A 20966-nucleotide genomic window follows, 5' to 3' on the forward strand; every position below is an offset into this window, starting at 1 on the left:
ATATATACATATATATATATATATATACATACATACATACATACATATACATACATACATACATATATATATAAATATACATACATACATATAAATATACATATATATATATATATATAAATATACATACATACACACACACACATACACACACACACACACACACATATATATATATATATATAGTTTTTTTACTTGCATATTAACTCTACAGTGCTTATAAAATCATTAATGTTACAATGTTATTAAAGTGTTAAAGGTGACATATCATGAAAATCTGACTTTTCCAGGTTTTAAGTGCTACAATCTTAAGCACGTCTGATTTCGCTCCCTTGGTGACTTGGCAAAGGGATCTGATTATAATATTACTGCCCCTTAATCTGTATGTTTCCACCCAAGGAGCCATCATATTGATTTCACAAGTGACAACGGTGTACTAGTTCTAATGCCATGGCGAAAGTTTGAGCAAAGCATGCTAACTGTTCTGTGTTTGGCTGCACAGACGAGCACAGAACACTGTTTAGAGTTCCAGCCTCAGAGGAGACAAGAGAGCAGTGGATTTAATGATTTATTTACTGTATATTGCTCCTGCCAAACAGATCTAAAATAAACATGCGATTTATTTCCCAGCTGTTTACCTTCACAGACAAAACCGACTGTTTTTTTTAACTCGTGTGTTTTTAACGTAAACTTGTGTGTGAATGAGAACTTAGTTTAGGACTCACATGCTGTGACAGCCGCTTTCTGTCTGTGTGCTTCGGATGTGTGCTCTCAGAAAACCGTATATGTTTAAACTCATATGGTTTAAAACACATGATTTCAGCGCGATAAACATGATAATCAGAACCAAAACAGATGTTTTTTAGCAGGTACAAGCTGTAATGGCGCAGCTCTATTCTGGAAAAGGGGGCGGAGAGCAGCAGCTCATTTGCATTTAAAGAGACAGGTACGAAAAACAGCGTGTTTCTGCTTTCACTCAAAATAGGCATTTTCAAAATAATATAATAAATGATATGTTGGGTATTTGGAGCTAAAAAATTCACAGACACATTCTGGGGACACCAGAGACTTATATTACATATTGTAAAAAGGGGCATAATATGTCTCCTTTAATGAAAGTTATAACAATATAGAGCAAGAAATCTAGCTGTGGGAGTCCCTGAATCTGTAAAGACTGATCAATTCAAATGACATTCATATCTTTTAAGAATGGTTCAAGTATCTAAATACTGCACATTTATACCTAAAGTATTAAATCATAATAAACCTGAACTCACACCTGCTGCACAAATTATTAATTAGCTTTGATTGTTTATTTTCCCCAGAGCTTGTCAGCTGACTAATCTATGCTAATGTGTTTCTATACTTGACAGCATGGGATGATACCGCCCCTCTGTAGGGCTTTGAATGTGTGTGTGTGTGTGTGTGTGTGTGTGTGTGTGTGTACATGTTTTGCTACTTTTGTTAACATGAGAGATGAAGTTGCTCATCATACAAGGCTGCCAACAAATCCCTCTCTTTTCACTACAGGCTAACCTAACCCAGGAGCATTTAAACTGCAAACCGGTTACGCTGGGAAGATTTAAGATGTGAACTATTGCATCTGACTGAAAGAGCTGCAGTGAAAGGGCATGGTATCATCAAGCAGTGTGACACTGTGACAGCCCTGGCCCTGCAGAGAGACACTATCACAGAGAAGCACTACAGTCAGTGTGGGGCACATGAGTGTCTATGTCTCCATGTACGAAAATGGCCTTCTTTTGTATCCCACAGTTTACAAACAGTTATATGCAGCTCTGCTTTGAACGTGAAAGCATGATTTGGGTCTGAGAGAGTTGCTGCCATTCACTGTTTTTCCATGCAATTTAATGGACCCCTCCTGCCTTATGACTGACACACTAGAGAGGAAGTGGGAGACTGGAGATGTATTTCAAATGGACTTGTCAGGGAGTCATAAATGAACAGAGATCTTCACTATAAGCACTACAAGGCAATACAATATAAATAATCAAGTTTATGCTTAAAGCAAGAATATACTACTTGTCAATAAATATTATTACTAATAACCTTACATGAAAATAATAAATTATATTTGTATCTGTGAAAATTAAACTTGCTTTCCCTTTTTTGCCCATAGACACCATCACAAACATATGTTATCCTTTTAACAGGCAAAACACACAACACATATATTATAAATATATATAAACTAATTTTATAATAGATTACGTACATATACAACCATTTAAAACTTGGGATCATACTTACTTATATTCAGCAAGGATCCATTAAATAGACAGTAAATATGTTTACAATATTACAAAATATTTCTGTTTAAAATAAATAGTTTTCAACATTGATATTAATAAGAGTGCCACATCTGTAACAGATCAGCCAGGCTCCACCACCACTCAATCACAACGATCCCTCTCACCTGAATTCTGAGCACCTGCACCTGTCACCAATCTAGCACCTCATCAACCAGCCTGCATAAAAGCACACACCTCAGACACCCTCACTGTCCGGTCTCGTATACACGTAGAGGACTCAATGACTTTGCTACTACTTCCATTTGAATACTTCCTGCATTACTTACCTCCTGTGTTCCTCGTCTCCAAGTGTCTCCTGTTCCTCCTAGTTCCCGGATCGCTGAGGTGTGTGTTCCTCCTGTGTGCATTCCAGCTCCTGTAAAGCCAAAGACTCGGATTACTCCACTCGTCATATCCTTTGAACTGGTCTACGAACTATTCACTCACCATCACATCATCTGGACCCTACACCCGTACTCTCTGTGACCAAATAAAACTGTTTTATAAATACTAACCTGTTGCGTCAGACCTCTCCCGTTACAGAAGACCGGACCAACACCGACGGCACAGATGAGTCACCCCGATCCATTCCAGGAGCTCGTAGACTCACTACGACGAGTGCTACGTAAGCCATCGGCACCGTCACCCTCACCGGCACCGCCGCCGCCGCCATCACCACCCATCACCTCCTCCATCCCAACCAGCACTGCTTCGCCTACCATCATCGCTAGTCCCATGGCCCAACCGGTGAGGTCTCTGTTTATACTGTGGAGCTCAAGGGGATATGATCTTGGCATGCCCCCTTCGCCCTCCACGTCCTGTGGTGAGTGTGATTCAGCCTGATATCATTAAGATGGAGCCCCTCACTACCTGTGCAATGCTTACTGCCTCTGATGTTTCTATTTCAGTATCTGCCCTTATCGACTCCGGGTCAGCAGGACATTTGAATACTTCCTGCATTACTTACTTCCTGTGTTCCTCCTAGTGTCTCCTCGTCTCCAAGTGTCTCCTGTTCCTCCTAGTTCCCGGATCGCTGAGGTGTGTGTTCCTCCTGTGTGCATTCCAGCTCCTGTAAAGCCAAAGACTCGGAGTACTCCACTCGTCATATCCTTTGAACTGGTCTACGAACTATTCACTCACCATCACATCATCTGGACCCTACACTTGTACTCTGTGACCAAATAAAACGGTTTTATAAATACTAACCTGTTGCGTCAGACCTCTTCCGTTACAACATCAGCATATTAAAGTGATTTCTGATGGATCATGACACTGAAAAGCTGAAAACTAAGCTTTCTCAACACAGGAATAAATTACATTATAACATATATTTAAAATAGTAACAAATATTAAATTGCAATATTTCACAATAATATTTATTTTCGATCAAATAAAAGCACCTATGGTGAGCATGAGACTAAGCATTAAAACAAAAAAACACTTTTAAACCGTAGTATCTCCATAAACCGTTTTTATTTTATTATTATTGGCAAAGTTCTGTTCAGAAAGTAACATCACAACAAACCATTAATAACTCTCAAAAGATCAGGAAAACCTCATCCTCTTATCTTTTTGAAATGATATGTATATTATACTACTATAAGATGTGCTGTTGTTCTGCAAGGGCATTCAATCAAACCAAACATGCATGAAACATGAGCAATGATTGATTTTGTCATTCACCATTACAAGGCTCCAGTAAAGGCAGATTCTCATGTGTCATTTATCTTGTTTATCTTCTCTCACACACACGCAGCACAGGGAGCTGAACATTGCAGGTACTCAAAGCACTTATCAACTCATCTCATGAACTTATTGCTCCCATTTAGTGTGGTTTTCATGAGATGAGCTTTACACTACACACACAAACACATATGGACGTTTTTCATGCTCGCTGTCTGTCTGGCAAAGAGACTAATGCATTCATTAATCCTTCATAAGTGTTTGCTTATGTGCACACACAGTTACACAACACGTCACTAGTGTCTCTCTCTCTCTTTTACAAACTGCAGCCATCTGTATAGAGATTACCACCAACAATTCACACAGAAAAACTTTTTTCATCTATCCTTCCACTCCACATTCCCATCTGCCACCCCAGGAAGGCCACCTGTGGCCATAGAGAGCATGATAAACAGACAATGCCCTTCACTAACAGCACTCACACACAGATATGCCTTCAAACTCATCACATTCAGATTCATTAGTTCTAAACAGGGTGATTGTGTTGCCTTTTTTAAACTCGTTTAACGATTATGTAACAAGCCAAAATGTCAGGCTGATATGGCATTATGCAAATCCACAGTGGTTTTGGCCTCATACATATTTATAACATCTCCTCTGCTTCAGCTAATCACAGGCTTTGATAAAGGTCAGGGGGAGGGGTCACCAAACATCTGGTGTTTGTGGTGGCCATCCAAAACAAATACCAATATCCACACGCAGCCGAAGTGGTAAAAGGTGGGTGGCCGTGCTGCCGGCTAAAATATATAGATTACACAACAGGTAGCGCTAGACTATTCAGTCGAAACCCTGCAGAAAACGCCTTTGGAGGAGTTCAGAGAAAGCGCTGCCCATTTGATTCTGTCAGCATTAAGGCTGGAGCCTGCTTATTCCCCCATTTCCTGCTCTGCCCTGGTATTGCATTTCACCACCATTACCGGCAAAGGCCGGCCATCTGAGAGATCTGTCGTCCTCTTCCACCATCCATCACTCCGTGGCCCCTGGTCGTACACTCCATCACAAGAAAAACAAACACACACACGCACACACATACGCAGACTAACTGAGCAAACTGCAAAAGGCAAGGCCGGCTGAGGCAAGGCCGAAATATCTGACAAACACAAACAACTTTCTACAACCTGCTTAAAGCTGTCTATCCATGACTGTCTGGTGTATTGTGACAGACAGGTTCATCTCTCCGATTGAGGCCTTATTGAGCGGTTGTTGCTGCAGCAGAGATACATTCGACAGCGTTTAGCCGAGTATCTTGTCGCAAAAGGATTACTGTCCAAGATGCATGGAAAATAAGAAAATATTTACAAAACACCCCAGAAGAGAGTACAGCTTGAAGTGTCACTAAAATATACCACATTAAAGCACATACAGACCAAAGGCAGTCATGTTTGATGTCGCAGAAGTAGTAAGATAAGGTGTTTTCAACATATACTGCTTTGCGCGCACCCAAATATCCTGCTGAGATCAAAGGTACACATGTAATGGACACATCATACACACACAGTGGACTTTGAAGAGGGTTATGCAAGAAACATGTTGGACACTCTTGATTGTCTATGCATGTATCATCAGATGGTGAAAAGAAATGTGCAATAATGTGTTTTAACGCACTCCACACACACTCTTCTAACTCATGTCATGGGGGACCAATAAATGGCAGGCTGCTGACTGCGTACAGGGCCGTATATCACCCTCTCAGTAACCCCAAAATAATTTGATTCAGGTATCCAAGCGCTGCACCTCCGTCTGAGCGCCTGCCTCTCCTTAAAGGTTAATAATTGTTTGGAACTGGACGCCTGAGGGTGTCCAACACTAATGAGGGTGAGAAAAGTTCAAACAGCTCAGGGAAGTTACCAAAAGTTAAGCAAAAGAAAGATAGAAAACATAAATCAGTCCTCATAGAGAGACAAAAGCTGTAGTTTTACATTGTTACAAGTAGAAAGTAACCATTTTCTTTGATAATAACTAATATTACGTGGCACTTACACACAGTGAAATGTCAGAGCACAGGTGCATCCATACTAAAAGTGACCTGAAACTCAACACACTCCTATAATCCTTAATAATTTGTACCAGACAGCAAAATCGTATGTACAACTAGGAACATATGAAAATGTGCAATTTTCATAATTATATTTTAAAGTGTTTTTCTTATTGTTGTTTCATTGTCCATATACACCATAAAAAGCGCATGCATTTTTACCTATTAAAGGGGTCATGAACTGATTTTTTTTTTTTATTATTATTTTGTACTCGGATGTCCACTTATAATGTTATCAAGACATTTTTTACATCAAAAAACATCAATTTAGAACTAACAGGTTATTTTCTGTCCGGTTTTGACCCCCTCGTTGAAACGCTCTGTTCGAATAGGTGTGGTGGATTGTCGAGTCGGAAGTAAACGCCCACTGCTATGATTAGCTAACACTTGTGTATGTTTGACAGCCTACATCCTTCCTTGATGGAAACTACTGTGTTTTAGGTTAAAAATACATAAATACTCAGTACATATCAAACGATCTCTAATAACAGACAAAGCAATAGTGATCACGTAATGAAAACAGTTACTCACACTTGTGTGGTGCGACATCGTATCCAATATAGTCGGACAGCATCGTCTTTTAGTTTCAATCTTTCTGAAAATCCTGTGTTGAAATGTGCCTTGTTTATAAAGTGCCAGACCGCGTCAGTAAGAACTTGATCAGTTGTTCGCTTCATTTTAATGTAGATTTGTTTATTAAAAATACAGTTCATCAAATAAAGTTTATAATTTGGTTTCCACGTAGACCTGCGTTTGCCGCTCTTATCATTTACCTACTATGTGTGCGAATCGGTGGGCGGGGCTAAACAGGCATTGATGTAGAGGCAGGCGCTGATCTTCTGCGGAGGTGCCACCACACTATTACGACATAAAGTGGCACATTCCACAAGCTGTCGTTTTGGCAGAATGGCTTCAATGTAAGCTGTTTTTAGACTAATGAGAAAGTTTTGAGTTCTGAAATTTACAGAATGTTTTTATAGCACAATGACCTCTTATATATCAAATGATCAAGGAAATTTTGATTTCTCAGTTCATGATCCCTTTAAATGCCAGTTTTTTTAGTTTATGTTAGTTGGTTTGTTTTGAAAAATTAATACTTTTATTCTGCAAGGATGTATTAATTTGATCAAAAGTGACAGTAAAGACTAGGGCTGTCAATCGCTTATTTTTTTTTACACAATTACACAATGTAGTGATTAATTAATCGAATTAATCACATATTAATTGCACATCAAATTTGGCTGAGAAATTACCCACAAAAGATAATTTAAAGCCATTATTGTGTTATAAGAGAAAAGCATGAAATAGATATTTCAAAAAGTAGCTTTTAATTTTTGGGGGGGTGAACTACCCCTTTAATTACTTTTTTATTAATATGGATTTTTTATTTTCACATTTTTATTAATATGTCAATATGACATTTTTTTTTATGAATAATGATACTCTAAATAAGAAAGTAAAACTGCCAGTAGGTGGCAGTAAATGTCTTATTGAAGAAGTCATTGAATCATTCATTCAATTCGTTTAACCATGTTTTTTGTGTTGGCAAAACTGAGCAAAACAGACAATGTGTCTAAAACATATAACAAAATATTAAGTTCTTATTTATTGAACTGTTGTATAAAATCAATATAAAATTTGGACTCATGCTATTTGGGACAAAAACAGCACTTGCGTGATATTGCGAGTATGTTAATTGTGGTACAATTTTAATTAGTTATTTTTTTCCATAACTAATTAATTAGATTAACATGTTAAATCGATAGCCCTGGTAAAGACATATACTATACATTAAAGAATTATGGAAAAAGTTATTACAGTTTCCAAAAAATATTAAGTAGCACAACGGTAACTTTTATGATTTTTCCCCCTATTTCAATAATGATTGGGTTTATGGATTAGGTTATGGATGACGATCCATAGTTAGGTATGGTTAACTCATATATCGCCTCACAATTTCACCATTTTGTGCAAATTATGATGAATTCTCAATGGACCATGTTTGACTACGCAAAGCAAAACACAAAGATGTGATGCTCTTACAGAAGAAAACTTCAATCAAAATAAAATTTAGTTAACAATCAGTTCTCATATCGATAAGATATACGGCATGTACATGAGTTATATAAATTAATTATTCAGTTTTAAAGTGATAGTTCACCCCACAGGAAAATTAACTCACCTAAATGTCACTCCATAATATATAAGGAAAGTCACACAAGTTTGAAGAATGTTTTGTGCCCATACACTGATCCTTTGAAAGTCAGTGGGGCAATGTTGTTTTAAACCCCACTGACTTTCAAAGGAAAGTCATACAGGTTTGGAATGACATAAGGGTGAATAAATAATGACAAGTTTAATTTTCTGGGTGTACTAACCCTTTAAAGAGCATTCGTTGAGGTAATAAATAACACTGTGACTTTTAGCCCCCAAACAGAAAGTGGGTTAGGAAATGCATTACAGAATTTGTAAGATAAAGGAGAAGTAGCGAAATAATTATTTCAAAACCTGGGACTTGTCTCAGAATGAGAAATGGAGTGAGACAGCATCTATCTCCAGTCGGGTGGGTGCTGGTCCTCATCAGACGCCTGCACATTGGCATGTGCCATAGGAGCTCACTGTGCAGCTTGCTGGAATTTGTCTCCATAAATAAAAGATTATGTCTCTAATCTGTAATAACTCTCTCTTCATATTTATTTCTATCACTCCCTCTCTCGCTTCAGCAAAATGTCCCAGGTCTCCTTGCTGTCACCGAGATAGATATCAGACACATACTTGCTACTTTTCCGAGAGGGCCACCACTTTTTTATTTCAGTCAGTAAAAACACCACTGATCCAACCCCCCAAGGATGTAGTGAACTGCTTTCCTGTGGAGAAAGAGAGCAAAAGACAACTCTTCCAAGACTTTGAAATGACAGGACTCAAAGCATGAATGGTGAGCTTTAAAACAGAGCATTTTCTTTTACTAATGTACTATTCGCTGTCTTGCTCAGGCACCCTGTTGTTTAAAACGATTCCTTTTCCTGTAGAACATGTTTCCCATATCTTGTGGCATATCCAGTAATCATCAACGACTAGAAATGTATAATTATATTGATTTTTGGAATGGAAAATTCAAATGGCAAATGATCAGACACTGTGCTATTTTACCTCATTCACTCTATGTGACAATTTCTACGGCCTTATCTAAACGTTGATCGTTCACACAGAAATTCTTCAGATCTCTGCACTGAATCTTAACTTGTCTGTCTGTCACACTTTCCACTCACTCTCTCAATTACTCATTTAACACACAGCCAAACACAGTCACTTCAATATATCGCCACTCTGTTACTGACAGCTAGTCAGACGCAAATGAATTTCATTCTGAACCAGTGTCTCTCTCAAGGTTCCTCTGCTACTGTCAATCATCTCATCCACACTGCCTCCATTTTGTGTCATATCTGAGGAATCCTGTCTAAGCATGAGCTTTCACTGATGATACTGTGAATCTCTGATCATTCTAAATGGAGCAGAAATTGAGCGGAAGGTGCAGTTCATCCTTAACATGACACCGTTATCATTACCCCTTTTGCTGTCCTGTTAATGTTATCAATTGGCAAGTGGTAGAGCCAGCGCACAGTGCTCGAATGACAGATAAAATTATGCTACTTTCTGTGGTTGCACTATTAATTATTTACAGTGCCTACAGAAAAAGTGTGTTTCTGAGCTTAAAGTTGTAGAATATTACATGTATAATTTAAGACAGTGTCCTACATGTAGGGTGGGGAGATCATATGGGCCAGTAAGAGGGTCTTGCGGTGCTCATCGTAGGCAAACTATTCACCCGTCAACATAAGAAAGCAGCAGAGTAGGTGGACAGGCCTACTTTGTGTTAATGTAGTGAGACAGTGGGATCTAGTTTTATGGTTTTATAATACGGTATTACTGTTAGGCTGATGATCCCCAAAGTATTCCACTAAAGAAATCGGACAAGGTCAGTTAAGGAGAGCTCATGCCACAGAGAACATTTTTGCAGTCATTGGCACGGAATCTGTGCGCACAGATTTCAGAAGCTCAAAACCAGATACATTTATTAGAAAAGCAAAACTGCTTAGGACCCTAATATGTTTTAGAGACTGCATCTCGAATGGAGTTTTTTTTTTCTTACCCCAATGGCAGACTTTTTTCTAAATTTAAGCCTGTATCATCATATAAATTATGTTGTAAGAAAATGTTTATATGTTTATAGATATTATTATTATTATTATAAGAATGTTGAATATTAAAGATCAGATTGTATCTGTAATAATAGGATAATTACAGCTATAGTGGTGCACTTGCAAAAAAGGCATTATTAAAGGCTAAGCCGTGAAGAACCACATTTTACTAACTAACTAACTAAAATAAATAAATAAAAATATATATTTTTAAATAAAATAACATTTTTTGTGGTGCCAATTAAAAAAAATGACAATGCAAAAAATGATTTAAACATTTTTATTAATGTGATTATGCTTTTAACAATAAGGGTCGGGTCCTCCAAAAAAATAAAATATACAAAAAAGTATATATAAAAAAAAATGAAATCAAATATCTGAGATTTATTTGATGTTGTTTTATTTTATATATGTTTTTTATTTAAAAAAATATGAATTGTAAATTAAATCAAATCAAATAATCTGAGCCTCCTTGTTTATTTCTATCTCCCTCTGTGTAAGGAATCAGCATTTGATTCAGGTAATTCAAATCAAGTTTATTTGTATAGCGCTTTTAACGATACAAATCGTTGCAAAGCAACTTTACAGCAAATTAAGTTTCTACGATATTTAGTGGTAGCTTATCAGTGGTGACTGTCAGTTAATATGGCAGAAATGTATGGAAAAATCAATTAAAGATGTAATCAAACAGACGATGAACACTATTAACAGCAATTATTATATCATGCAATCAAACTTTGCAAAATTTGGTAGTTCTGTATGTTGTTTCATGGTTGGCATCCTCTGATGGTAAATAATAAACAATTGTTTGGTTTGGAGCAGACACTTCCAATTTAAAACCTAACTGACATTTTAAAATGATGTACATTAAATCGTACATTATGCATATTAGATCTCATCACCACAGCAGTCATTTATGATTCTGACTCACGTCTACAGTATGTGCGGAGTCAGAAGCTCAGTGGGAAACCATCAGTAACATTTGACAGGTGGCTGAAATGGGAGAGCGGCAGCACTAGGACTGACTTGTTCACCCCTGCAGATGCCAGTCAGATCTGATCGGGAAGACGATGCATATGGCCTCTAACAGTCCGCATCCGTGCTGACCGCTCCCTCGAACGTACTCAGACAGTCACCATGGGAGCGCTGACCGCACAGCCGTGCAAATCGCTCGCTCCATTTCCACCATTCATCAACCTCAGTATGACATCAAAATGTGTGTGTGTTTGTGGGGGCATGTGTGACCCCTCTTTAATCTGCCATCTGAGCTGAGAGAGTGTTGGCTGGATGCTGTCACGGTGTGTGAAGCCATGTCCTGAGGTGCAGTGTCCTTGTGACAGATTTGCCTCGATAACCACAAGAGGATAAGGAGAAAGCAAAAGAGAAAAAGTGAGGGAGAGAGAACTAAATGGAGAGCACATGGAGCACATTAGCCACCAACCAGCATTTTGGAGGAGAGACAGAATGGGAGAGAGCGAGGGTAAGCAAAAAGAGATTGCCCTAAGCAGCCTAAATGAGTTCAGGCATAAGGGATCATGTCATGGCTGTAGGATCGTTCCCTCAGGGCGATGAGAAAGACTTCCCACACTGCAGTTGCACCGTTCAGACAGCTCTGATACTCACACAGCCTTTATTCTTGTTTAGTCAAACTAGAGTGGGAGAATCTAAATCTGTACTTTGACAGATTTAGTCAAACTACATCTGTCAAACTAATGTGGGAGAGCAAATCATGTATAGCAGGCATTGAGGTATTCTAAATAAGAATGGTTACACCACTGCTTCATTGAAAAAGAGGAAATCTACACGACTCAAAATGGAGCTGGCAAGAAAACATCCTAAAACAAAGCCTAGCCAATTTCACGGCGCTATTCTACCAAATTCAGGGATGAAATTGAATTATTATGAAATTGTTTATGACATCCAGTGCACTCACAAAGGACAAGGCTCTGCGGCTCCTCAAAACAAGCCCAGGAACAGTGGAAAGTGCTGTGCATGAGGAATCAGACCTGTGACACTAAAACTGATCCCAGTCAAAGTGCTGAGTGTCACAAGTCTCGTAGACAATCACACGTGAATCAATATCTCATAATAGACTCGGGGTGTGTGATGCACTCTTTTATCCCTTAGGTAGCGCTGAAAGGGGACAATGCAGACCAGCCACAAACACACACAAACATACACAGCAAATGACTGAAATGGATATGCAGAGGAGTTATTTTATGGGCCACTGCAGAAGAAAAGCCTTGCTAATAGTGCAAATCACCTTCTTTAAAGTTTGAATTAATTCCAAGAGCTTTTTAATTTGTGGACATGACGCTTTGAATGAATTATTACGGCTAGACCAATACAAGCCAACAGACCATCTTTATTTAACTTCATTGGTCTGATATTACAGTCACTCCTCAGTCATTCTTGTTTATTTGATAAGGATTTTTTTTTTTACAAATGTTATAACTAGATCAGACCTGTACATCACCTTGCAGTTGCTGACAAATTAATGTCCCTGTATGGTTTTTGCCTTATATTGTCTTATATTTCCATTTTGTCTCATGTATTTTGTTTTATGTACAATAATAGTTTAGCATTTAAACAAAAAACAATTAATCTCACAGCATTATTTATGCTATTCTAATTGTAGCGTAAATGCATTCATGCCACCTCTGAACAGTCTATGTAAATAATAAGTGCCAATTCAGACGCAGCTTCTGAAAACAATGCTATGGCCTCATTGTAGCCTTAGAAGTTCATGCGTAATAAATTATGTCTTGAATAGAGATTATTTTTTGTAATGTCTAATCACTGATTTTCTAATTTAACACAATAATGACTGATCTTTTGGGGGGTAATTTCTCAGACCAAATTGATGTGCTATTAATTGATAAATATTAATTTGATTAAAATTAATCCCTTGAGAGCCCTAATATATTTACTTCCATGTCTTCTTGATTTGAATGTACAGTATTACTATACTACGAAGGTGGAGAGTTAGCTAAACATCTTCCTACAGCGTTCTTTCGTGTTGGCAGGGATATTTCAATAAGCTTTAAGCTGCAACAGTAATAAGCAGGATTCACAGTGGGGTTGTGTTCCTTTATGCTGGGCTGTATTTTTGGGCTGAGAGAAAACATTATCCCTGAACTCTGATTGGCTGAGCTTCAACAGAATGGTTTGTTGAGGGTTATGGTCCTCATTTGTCATGCCGGTCAGCTCTATTTAAAGTCACAATGTGGTATTAGGCTGAAAAGCCTGAACACCATCAAGTGACCAAGGCAACCCGCCAAAGCAACTTGATATTTGTTTGTCCACAGATATTAAAGGGTTTGAAGTAGGCCTGCAAAAGCACAGGATACCGTGAGACAAAAGAGAAGAAATAAAAGGGAAGCAGGAGAAACAAAAAAGCAATGGGCAAACCAAATGACATCATACATAATTAACACAACGCTGAAAATAATATTAAAAATATATATCCAAATTCTTAACACAAGATGAAATTACTTGACAAGCAAATTATGACAGATAACTTGTTTTCAGAGTGTGCATAATATTAGTATTATAAACTGATTAAAATGGTGAGCACAGAAAAGAGTAAGTAATGTTGAAATATGAAGCATGCACACAAAAAATAGCATTAGTCTGTGTCAGAAAGCATCAAGGCTTAATGCAGCTATTTGTTAATTGAATTCAATGTCATAAACAAGTATCTCTATCTACGTAGAATCAATGAAAGATCTATTTCCAAACAGTGCTTATAATGATCCTCTATATGACTGATTTAGATGCCCAAACCCTTTGACAGAAACTAAACCTGTGGTAATGAAGACAAAGCTTCCTCCTTTAACATTTGCCTCCAGCATAGCTGATGAACAGCTTATTGTTTTCTTATAAACATCCCATGCATCTTTTATTGTCAACGATTTAAGCTTTTCTCCTGTGAGGCGTATTTGTTACCCCCAGAAAGGTGGCGGATTTAAGATTCAAGATTGCACTATTTGGTGCATAACTAAATGGAAAATACAGAAATGATTTGCATTTGAACCAGAGTTCAACACTTCACAAATAGGCATTCAGGAGTTTATAATCATTACTGGTATTTTCTAAAAGTCATCCCTCATGCAAAAATGTCATCTGTCAACATTTTTTATGTTAATTTCAACCTAAAACTAAACAGATAAAACATTTTGAACATAAAGTGGTCAAATGACTGTTAATGGCCTTCATTTCCATAAAATCTAGACTGAATCATTGGGAGAAATAGGTTGCTTACATTACAAGCTAGAAAAAAAAGAAGACAATTAAAAACAATTGATGTATGGCACTGCAACTATACAGCAGTTTAAACTTTACCTGCATACTGGTTTAATAAGTTAAACAATTTAAATGAAGGATTCAGGGTTCATTAACATCAAAATGGAATGACCAACTTGAACAGTTCACCCAAAAATTCTGTCATAATTTACTCAAATTACAGTCATACAGGTTTGAAATGGCATAAGGACATGGCAAAAGATGAGTGTCTACTTTCATCATAGGCTCACTGGAAATACGTACCTTACCTACAGAAGTCCAAACACATTCACTGCAGTTTCCAGCTGAAATGAACACTATAGAAGTAAAATTGCAACTACTTTCATTCCTTTTCACACAAATTATGATTGCTCAGGCAATATTTCTCAGGCACATTTTCCAGTGTGCCTGGGTTGATTACTTTAACTGTGTGGACCAAAGGCAAAACAAAAGACTTTAAATTATCTTCTATCTTCTAATTATCTTAAGTCATACAGGAACGACATGAGTGTAAGCAAATAATTTTTTAGTGAATTATCTCTTAAGTATTATATTATAATATTATATAATTTAATTAATAATAATAATTTATGCATTTAGCAGACGCTTTTATCCAAAGCGACTTACAGTGCATTCAGGCTATACATGTTTTACCAGTATGTGTGTTTCCTGGGAATTGAACCCACAACCTTTTGCGCTGCTAACACAATGTTCTACCACTGAGCCACAGGAACATATTATATAATTATATTATCATATAATTATATAAAATTATTATATTACACTATGAAGAAAATAATGTAAATTATATATGTAACATTTCCCCCTACAGAGATTCCAATTCTGGCATGTTCCACACATTGATATGCTCAATCCAGTCACCACTATCTGCTTTCTTCGTTCTCTCCTCCACCTCTATTTATAAAACGCTGCACATTTTTCATCCCTTTCCCTAATAATTTTTCAGCACACCCTTGTCAATTATTCACATGCTCTTCTACATATTGAACATGTTTGTCTTTCTAAGCATTAATATTTAAGGTTTCAACCCTCCTCTAGGTGATCTTAAAAAGATAAATCAAAGTGGCGTTTTTTTTAAATAGTCTCATAGTGAAATTAAGCACGAATGGCACTGGAAGGCAGCGCTTTTATGGCTTTCTATTAAAACAGGAAATAGACAGACGAGGCAAATAAATCACCATCTTACAACATTCTGAATGATTTTAGGTCATTTAACACTGGCAATGATTTAATGTCAGAATCATCAAATGATTCCAATCTCAATTGTTTTTCAAGAGCAAACAGCGGTACAGTGCAGTAAATGCCCCATACAGTGTGGTACTGTAGATGACACAAACTAATCCTCCCAATCAGTCTGATGTTACAAAACAAAGGAAGAATCAATGGTCATTAAATGGCAGTCAGCTGGAACCAGGAATCGTGTCAGTCAGTTTCAACCAAAGCTGTTTTCACTTAATGCTACAATTGATTCTGCAACTTCATAATCGATCACATTGAGATATGGCTTTTATACGATCAGTTCATCGCAAGGTGCCCCCAGCAACAAATGCAAATTTGCATTCAACTCTAATTAGCTTTGCTCTTATATGAGCTGCAGTACTAACAGATCCATAGCAGCAGCATTGGACCTTCCACTTCATCAACCAAACATAACTAACAGAAGTACAAAAGGGAAAACACAAAATTACCGGCCACTCAATTCACCATAGCCAATCTTGTAGAATAATATTCTATGAAAACAAAATGGCCTCTTTACCTGGAAAGTTTTCAAAGAAAGATCTGTTTCTAGCTATAATATCAAATATGGTTAACAGTAATGGGTTTTAAGTCGAGCCACAGCTGTGAGCTCTCAAATGCATTTGGATCACAAATGGTTTAGTTATCTTTTTCTCTGTGCTATTGATAAAGGTAGGCAATTGTTGCTTGGAGACATAAAGGATTAAGATATCCTCTGGCAGACAATTGCAATGGTAATGAATTATTGTACAACCAAAGTATACGATAAGGACTTGTTCAAAGCCTTACGACTTATGAAATTCACTGGTTATTTTTTATTACTGCAAGTTGAGGTAGGTCTACATTACTATAAACAGAGACTCTTTGTGCTTGTAAAAAGGGTCAACAGTAAGGATTTTTTAAGCAACATTTTTATATTTGCAAGAAAAATTCAATTTCTCCATTAATTATTATTTGCTTTTGACATTTTTTGTTATTTAGAAAAATATATATATTCCAGCTTTTTCACAAAATATAATAATGCAAACAATTTATAATACTGCACAACTACTTCAATTTATAAAAGTTGCAAAAGTGTTTCAATGCAGTTTTCTTTCTGACTGATGCTTCCAAGACTACTATCACTTCTTACAATTTTGACAAAACCTATCTATGTTGTTTCCCATTTTCACCCATGTTGTTTGTGGGCCACCCTTGTTGAGCCCTGAAAATGGACACTAATTGTGACAAAATTATGCTTTCCTAATTTGAAAACATAAAAAATCTGGTAACAATTTTATTGTAAAATCCCTGTAATTTTAAACTTCTTATAAAACCAACACATGAAAATACAGAGCAGGTTTCCAAAATCATTACAAGGTAAGTTTCCTAAAGACTAACAGTAAATGTAACAGTAGCAGCTTCCATGAATGAAGGTAACTTAATCTGGATTAAACAAAACATGGAGAGTGATGTAATCTCATAGAGTGGTGAGGCATAACAACCTCTTACTACCCGACACTATGATCCAACATTACCATCTGAATTCAAAGAAAGGGTTCTTCAAAATATTACAATATTCACAGCGCTAGAACAAAAACTCTACTACAAAGAGTTACTGTAATCCTTATGACAAGTATTCAGACATAACGCTAAACTTCCTAAATGTCACTGTGGACAGGCTGTCCACTGTATGCAAATTAATGTGATCATTAAATTGTGAACACATCTCTATCCGGGCATTCTGAGTAAAGGATTACAGTAAAGGCACTATAATCCCACAGCAGAATCACATATGGACAGCATACCTTGGCGTCAGGTAATACTATGAGCAGGTGCGAGCTATCAGGCATGATGACGCATTAATCAATTTATGCGTGCACAGACAATTAAAATGCCATTGATGTTACACTGGGGTGTACCATTAGCACATGCAATACCATTTTCTTATTTACAGTAGTTTTTAAATGAACAGCAAAATGTGTAGTATCTGTCAATTACATAAATCTATGCAAAGTATGACACCATTATTAGACACATCTTCTGATGTTCACTAACTGACATCCTGATACATAAGCTTTTTCATGTGCTGCAGTCAGTGAGAAAAATACAAAATAAGAAAAAGTAAAGCTGTTTTACACTATTACACCTATGAAATTCTCTTTATATTTATTGATTCACTCTATCATATTTTGAAACACAGGGAGTGGTCAGAGTCACTGTTTGTTATTAGTGCATCTGCCGCTCCCTAGCGACATGATAGACGGGACTGCACACAGTCCGTCATGTTTCGCATCTGGAATGTCATTAACACAGTATACACATTCTAAGAGTACCATGCAAAACTGCAATCAACAACAACAAAAAAAACCCTGATCACCAACAGTCCCCATCAGAAGCAGCACTGCACATCTCTTGCCAAAGCAAAAACCATCAAGAAACGATCAGAAAGTATCAAACTTACGTGTCTTGCGGCTGACGTGGGTTCGACCAGGCGTGGTCACGTGACTCTCAGTGGATGACTGCTCTCTGGTCCACATTTGGGTGGAGTCGTTTAGAATGGCAGGGTTGGAGGGAGAGGGGCTGGAGGTGGACGTATGGACAGTAGACGTTGTGGTAGAAGCCACGGTGGTCGTAAAGGTGGGATTACGTGTGACAAAGCGTGTAGAGGGGCTCTTCTGCGTCACCTGGCTGCCGGATGCACCACCACCCCTAGGGGGAACGTTCGGAGGAGTTCCCGTGCGAGTCCTGCTCCGCACCACAGTGGTGACAATGGGGCTGGCTGAGCTGACCCCTCCAATAGTGGTTGTGGTGGTGGTGGTGTCAGATCCCTTAGGAAAAGTGCTAGGCTTGGACAGAAAGATGGGGTCCTGGCCAATTCCCTTGGCATCCACCAAGTCAGTAGGCACGTAGTCCCGCACAGAACCCACTACGATCCATTTCAGCAGCATCAGACTGAGCCCTAGGCCTATGAAGCCAATGAGAAGCGGAACCACGCAGAGCCAAGTCTGTTGGCGGGGCCAAAGGGCACAGCTCCCACACCTTAAAATGCCACCACGAGCAGGGGCCTGGGCTTGTTCACGTCCACCGGAGCCACCTCTTCCATCGGGCTCCTCCAGTACCATAGCCCCCGAGTTGTTCACTGTTCCAGAGCTGTCACTCATCTCGCCTGTGGCACGGTAAGGGTTAACCCCACGGCCGGGCACTCGGCAGACATGGACTGCACAAGGCGAAACGCTGGCCAGCAAAGCCAGACATTGGAAAAAAAATGGGAAAGTAAATCACAACCTAAAGAACACAGAAATAGTTATGAACACATCAAGGCAGACAAATCACATCCACACATAACTAATACACATACACACACTCACAAACAGACAAGCGCATACACCCAATAGAATTCCGGAGGTAGAAATCTCAGCGGTTGCAGAATCCGGTAAAAAGGACAGTCCTTTAGTCCAGTTCCACCAATACATCCAGATGACTTCCAGCTCGTTGTAAGATCACTAAAATGGTACAAATGTTAAATAAAGGTGCTGAGCAAAGAAGGTGGAAGGAAAGGGAGGAGTGCAATCATCTGCATGTTGACTCCAAGCACCAGCCGTTGCAGCAGCACTCTCTGTCGTCAGATTATCAAATCCCCCTTTTTGCAGATGACACCACCATTAGATTTATCCTCCGACCTCGTTCCTCCATTCATTGCAATATTTGAAGGTTGAGTTCAGTAAAAGTTAAAAACTGGCTCATATTTTTCCTCTCTGGCTCCCTCATTCTTACCAATTCATTTTCAAGGTCTTGATCTGACTCACAGTCTTGCATTCGAGCGCTGAGTCAGCTATACATATCCCAGAAAGCTGGTTCCCTCACGAAGGAGGACTTGGCGTTGACCGTGAAGCAATATGTCCCTTTTTCCTCGAGCAAAGCTCCTGCTGATTTATAGCATCCTTAAGGGAGCAAGGGACCTGCAGCACGGATCCCGGTATGTGCAAGCTGAGCAATAAACCCGGCAGAGGAGGCAATGGCAGGTGCAGAGTTGTCCAGAAAGAGACGGTGGATGGACAAATCCATTAGCAGTACAAATCCATTCTGAACAGCATCTGATGAGCGACCCACCACCGTAGAGCGAGCCGTTGATATCGTGCAGAGCAGCGGGTGTACGCTCAGCCTCTATCTACATTCCTCCACTGAGAGAGCGCAAGAGAGAATGAGAGAGAGAGAGGAAGGGAGAGGAGCGGAGCGGAGGGATGGAGGGGAGGGAGGAAGGGAAGAGTGAGCTTGTCGAAGACGGAGAGAAAGAGAAAATGAGGAGGGTTAAAAAAAGAGAGAGACAGCGTGCAGGTTTTCCATGAGACAACATTCATCCATTCCTCATTACTGTTGTGTTTGTTTTGCCTGTCTGTTGCTCTATCCTAGGGCTGCCATTTCTAAAGCGTCCGGACTAGCGTGTGTTCCCACTCTAATCTCCTGTGGGATTTTACCGCTGCTCAAGCCTACGACACTGCAGCCAGACACATACACAGACAGTCTTCTACTCTCCCCTACTGCTGATGCCAGGAAAGAGAGAGACAGACAGAGAAAAAGAGAGAGAGGAGGCACTGCACCTGCTCTCTTCACAAGAACATTCCCCACCCCTTTAGAGAGAGACAGAGAGAGAAAGAGAGAGAGGGAGGGAGGGAGGGAGAAACAAGGAGAGATAAGTACAAGTTGAGAAAGCATTCACAGCAGGATGAGATAGAAAACGAAAGAAGCAGAGGGCAAGAGAGAGAAAGACAAGATACGGGAAAGAAATAAAGAGATCCGTGTCAGTGCTCTGTGGTATTAGCAGAAAAAGAGATTACTGACTGCTGTAAACAAAGTGAGTCTAAGCATCTCTCTTTCAGGACTGTCAATCATGCAACCAGCCCCTCCTCACGTCTAAGACTCTAAGAAGGGAAGGAAGCTTAATGGATGGCACAAATTAGAAGTCGTGTGCAGTGTCTAATGGGTGGTATTTTTAAATAGACTGTTGTGCAACACAAAAGGGTTGTAATTAAAGGGAGTGGATAACACTTTAATACTCAAAGACAACAGAGATGCTAGTTTGTTTCCTGTTGGTTCTAACTTGTTTTAAAGGTGTACTCAATAATTTATTGTTTATGTTGTGCTGGATGATATGGCAGC

At 38.7% G+C, this 20966-nt stretch overlaps 1 protein-coding gene and 1 long non-coding RNA gene across 2 annotated transcripts in view; both read right to left on the reverse strand.

Annotated features, from left to right (window-relative positions):
• nrg3a (neuregulin 3a) overlaps positions 1-20300 on the reverse strand; it is a 328241-nt gene extending 307941 nt beyond the window's left edge. Inside the window, exon 1 of the mRNA XM_016457868.1 lies at positions 18271-20300. Within this exon, the coding sequence (XP_016313354.1) occupies positions 18271-18970 (700 nt within the window). The 5' untranslated portion in view covers positions 18971-20300. The remainder of the gene's footprint in view (positions 1-18270) is intronic.
• Positions 3358-14719, reverse strand: LOC107666499 (uncharacterized). Its single transcript, XR_001631667.1, has 3 exons — positions 14708-14719; positions 9062-9067; positions 3358-3425 (listed from the first exon to the last, which is right to left on the reverse strand). It is a non-coding gene; the product is annotated as an uncharacterized LOC107666499 (long non-coding RNA).
• Positions 20301-20966: the final 666 nt, after the last annotated feature.

The sequence above is a fragment of the Sinocyclocheilus anshuiensis genome, unplaced genomic scaffold, assembly GCF_001515605.1.
Source record: "Sinocyclocheilus anshuiensis isolate Anshui unplaced genomic scaffold, SAMN03320099.WGS_v1.1 scaffold63, whole genome shotgun sequence".
In the NCBI taxonomy this organism is placed as follows: Eukaryota; Metazoa; Chordata; class Actinopteri; order Cypriniformes; family Cyprinidae; genus Sinocyclocheilus; species Sinocyclocheilus anshuiensis.